General features: G+C 51.2%; 1 protein-coding gene across 1 annotated transcript; it reads left to right on the top strand.

The window, feature by feature from the left end:
* Window positions 1-448: 448 nt before the first annotated feature.
* UCRPA7_5605 (hypothetical protein) lies at window positions 449-1,708 on the top strand (the record flags this gene model as incomplete). The annotated part of the gene is made up of 1 exon (XM_007918150.1): window positions 449-1,708. One exon carries the CDS (start codon window positions 449-451, stop codon window positions 1,706-1,708), a length of 1,260 nt encoding a protein of 419 aa, XP_007916341.1.
* Between the last annotated feature and the right edge of the window lie 2,012 nt (window positions 1,709-3,720).

Raw genomic sequence — 3,720 nt, 5'->3', positions numbered from 1 at the left:
TATAAAGATGCTTATCGTCTAACTAATATTAAGGAGATAAGTATCTTATAAGGTGAATTATAAAGAAGAGTATCTATAAATATAGCCGCAGAACATTAGATAACAGGTCTAATATATATAAGATGTCGTTGGTATTTTGCATCGTCACTTCGACGTTTCAAGCCAGACCAACGACTCCATTCATTGGCTCCTGCAGGCTCGCGCTGCGTGCGCGCGCTTCTCGATCCCCACACTCCTACAATTAGTGTATCGGTACTCCGAACCGGGAATTACCATCAACTCTACCCTACTCAAGATTATCTCGACCAGATATCCAACAAGTTGAGTGATTGTACACATCCCCAAAAGTTTGCTATCATCTTTATTGCAAGACTCATACCGGCCTAATTCTCATTTCCCAGCTGCCCTGTCAATTGCTTTGTACGTCGCCCAGCCCCATAAACTCGGTATGGAAGCAAACCGAATTTGGCACAAGCCTGTGGTCGAGGTCTACTCGAACCTCATCACGCCCGGCGTCTGTTGCTCTGCAACAGCTTACGACTTGGCTAATCGCCGATGGTACCAGCTCAACGTTGGAGATCCGATAGTACTGGATGCCGACTGGCACCACGATACGCGACTAGATAAGATACCTGACGACGAGTGGCTCAGCTCCACAGTCGAGAAGCATATCGAGGCATACTACCGCTCGATAGCCGCTCTTCCTCCCTGGAACACGATCAACACGAACTCGAGCGGCTTCCCGGTCGCTTTCGAGCTCTCCGAGGAAGCCTTAGTCCGTAGGCCAATTCTGGAGAGATTCAGCTATGGATATAAGCCTTCCGATAAACTTCCGACAACCAGGTTTAAGCAACTACGCGAGAAGACATATCTTAGCCGAGGCGCCGACTATTGTCTCTGGTATGATAGAAAATGTGTCTTCAAGCGCATCGAGTTCGACTGCGATGTCGAATCGCACGAGAACGAGATTCATACTAGGGAAGCCATCATCCGGTGCATCGAGAGAGATCCGGGAAGCGCCTCCAAGGATCCAGACTACGTGATGGAGAGCCTGTTTAACGTCGTGCCTATCCTCGCCGTAGTCTTGCATGACGAGACAAGCAACTGGATCGTCTCGAGCCGGCCTGCCGATGAGGATCATCTGCATGATGAAGATACCAAACATCATAACCATCAGGTTGCCGGATTTCTTATGCCTTACGTAGGTCGCAGTCTCGACCTGTTAGGTACACCGACCGCCGACTCCGATAGGCTCGGACCTACGACCTCGACTTCTCCCGCGACAGACTCCTCATCAACCACGACTGATCTACCTATCAACGAGGAACAACTTCTGGATCTCGTCTGCGGTATACAGAAGCTCTCGAGATGCGGCATCGTCCATGGGGATATCTGTCATTGGAACGTCGTCCTCGCGCAGCCAGCTCTACAGATTGCGAGATTGCTCTTGATTGATATGGGAGACGTCGCCCCCGACTACGAAGGCGATGCGGATGCATTGGGAAACTTGCTTCTCTGGTGCTTGGAACATTCGACCGAGCTGAAGGATGCTGCCGCGACGAGGAAGAGGATCGTGATCGCCGCGGCATTGTCGAAGGGGGGGCATCTAGACCGCGCTATCGGAGTATTATCGCCGAGCAAGAGGGAGAGTAGTCTCAAGAGGCCGCCTCTTTCTGCCAACCAAGATGTTGAGAGGAGACGTCTCTGAATCGAGCGTATCCTGCCTAACAATCTAACATACCTCATGGGGAGCTGTTCCACACATACCTCGCGAGGGCGCCACTGGAACGACCAGAACTTCTGCCCCGCCTCTCGTGCAGGAGAACCGAGGCAGGATCGAGACCAAAGAGAGGTCGCCTCTCTGGAGACGGGAGCTCGATAGGGCTCGCCGCGCTGCCATTTGTCTCTGCGAAAGGGTCGGGCGCGGGGTACAAGAAGATGTCCTCGACAGCCCGGCGATGGAGGGTCGCCTTTACGTGGCCAATTCTGCTTCCCGTCTCTTCTGCTGTGGCCGTCGCGACTCCGGGATCCTGGCTTTTGGCTCCCGCACTCGGAGCCGGGTTGCAACGGCGGGAGCAGCAGAGAGTGCTGCGCGAGCACGGTAGGCTTGAGAAGTACGGCAGCCCAAGCAGCAAAATAGACGCATTAGTGAAACTCCTGTGTCTGTCGGGGCTACTCAATCTTGTCACGAGCGACAGATGCGGCGGAATAGCGAAGAGACGGATTCAACACAGAAGATTTGTATATGTTCTCGCAGCACTGGAAGGGTTCGGCTGTATACAAAGCTTGGTTTCGCGATTGTCGATCGTGTTCAGACCCCCCAGGGCACAATCACAAGCATACTTCGGCCATCTCGTATAGACATGGTCTAGATAATAGAATCACTTATTCTAAGTAGACGCGTAGAAGTATCAACCTACGGAGCGTCCAAAAACGCTCTTCGGCTCGCCTCTCCTCCCTATCCTCTCGGTCCTATCTCCCCGCCCAGCTCCGAGCCTGTGTTTCTCCCACCGCCGGCTGCGACCTCGAGCCCCTCGACGCCCCCAATCTCTGCGCTCATCCCCGGGTGCCCATCACCGTGACTGTCCTCTACGCCGTGGCAGCCAAATTGGGTGAACCACTATAGCATATCTGCCGGAAAGAAGCGTAGACCATAATCCGGACTCGGCTTTTTTCGGTTTCGCTTTACAACGTCTTCCTCGCCATCCTACCCGGCCTAGACCTGGGTGGGCATGCCCGGGCCCGGTGGCTGGTTCGGGACGGTCAAAAGCTTCTACCGGTTGACGGGCGCACCCGGCCTAGACAACGCCGCCTTCTTTGGCAAGGAGATGCGGCGGCGGCACAACTATGGCGAGGGGGCGTTGTTATAGCTTGGCCAGAGAACGTAGCTGCATCTGGAACGAGGGGTCGCCTTCTGCATCTTCTAACCTGAGCCAGTCCTACACACGCGGTGAGCTTGATATCTAGCTAACGTATACCTACTCTCTGGTTATAGTCTTAGACAAGGCATAGTAGCCATCCTTGATGAAAGGATAATAAAAGAAATAAGGTTCTCTATGCTCCTTTCGAGTCCGGCACCTGGCATGGTGGACCCTTTGATTGGCATTTTACGCATTTCTCTCCTATGTATAGCGGAGCTGGCACGACACATTTCTCTTGAACCCAACGAAACCGAGCGGCCTCTTCTCTCAGACCTTTAAATCTGTCTTTCATAGTAATCTAACCCTCTAAGCAACTTCTACCTATAGACCTTATCCGTCTTATACCATATATTCAAGCTAAGTAAGCAATACTTAGCAAAGCCCCTAATCCCTATACAATATCTGTTCCTGGGAAAACAGCATAGCTTTACCATATCAGCATAATACCTTGATTAACCGCCTATTCCTTTGGTATTGCCGATAATACCATATGTAGGCAAGGCAAATTTAGACAGATTTAGAAGGGATAAGACCTTCAATATTATAGTAGAAGCAAGGCATCAGTTCTTAGTCGATAGATATTGTAGAGACGATAACAAGGAACGGGCTTTGTCACCTATATAGAAAGCAACTATGTCATCTTCTAGCATATACCTAGCTTTACCCCTTACTTCCTACTTGCTCTTACCAGACTCTACCTTGTCTCCTATATCTGGTAGTTCTCTAATGCCTATAGGGTGTACTATACAAAGTAGGCTATGACTTTGGACTATTACCATGTTGTGACGGACCGTAGAGC

This window comes from Phaeoacremonium minimum, assembly GCF_000392275.1.
Source record: "Phaeoacremonium minimum UCRPA7 unplaced genomic scaffold PA7_03_scaffold_419, whole genome shotgun sequence".
NCBI lineage: Eukaryota > Fungi > Ascomycota > Sordariomycetes > Togniniales > Togniniaceae > Phaeoacremonium > Phaeoacremonium minimum.
This window is presented reverse-complemented; position numbering and strand designations above follow the sequence as displayed.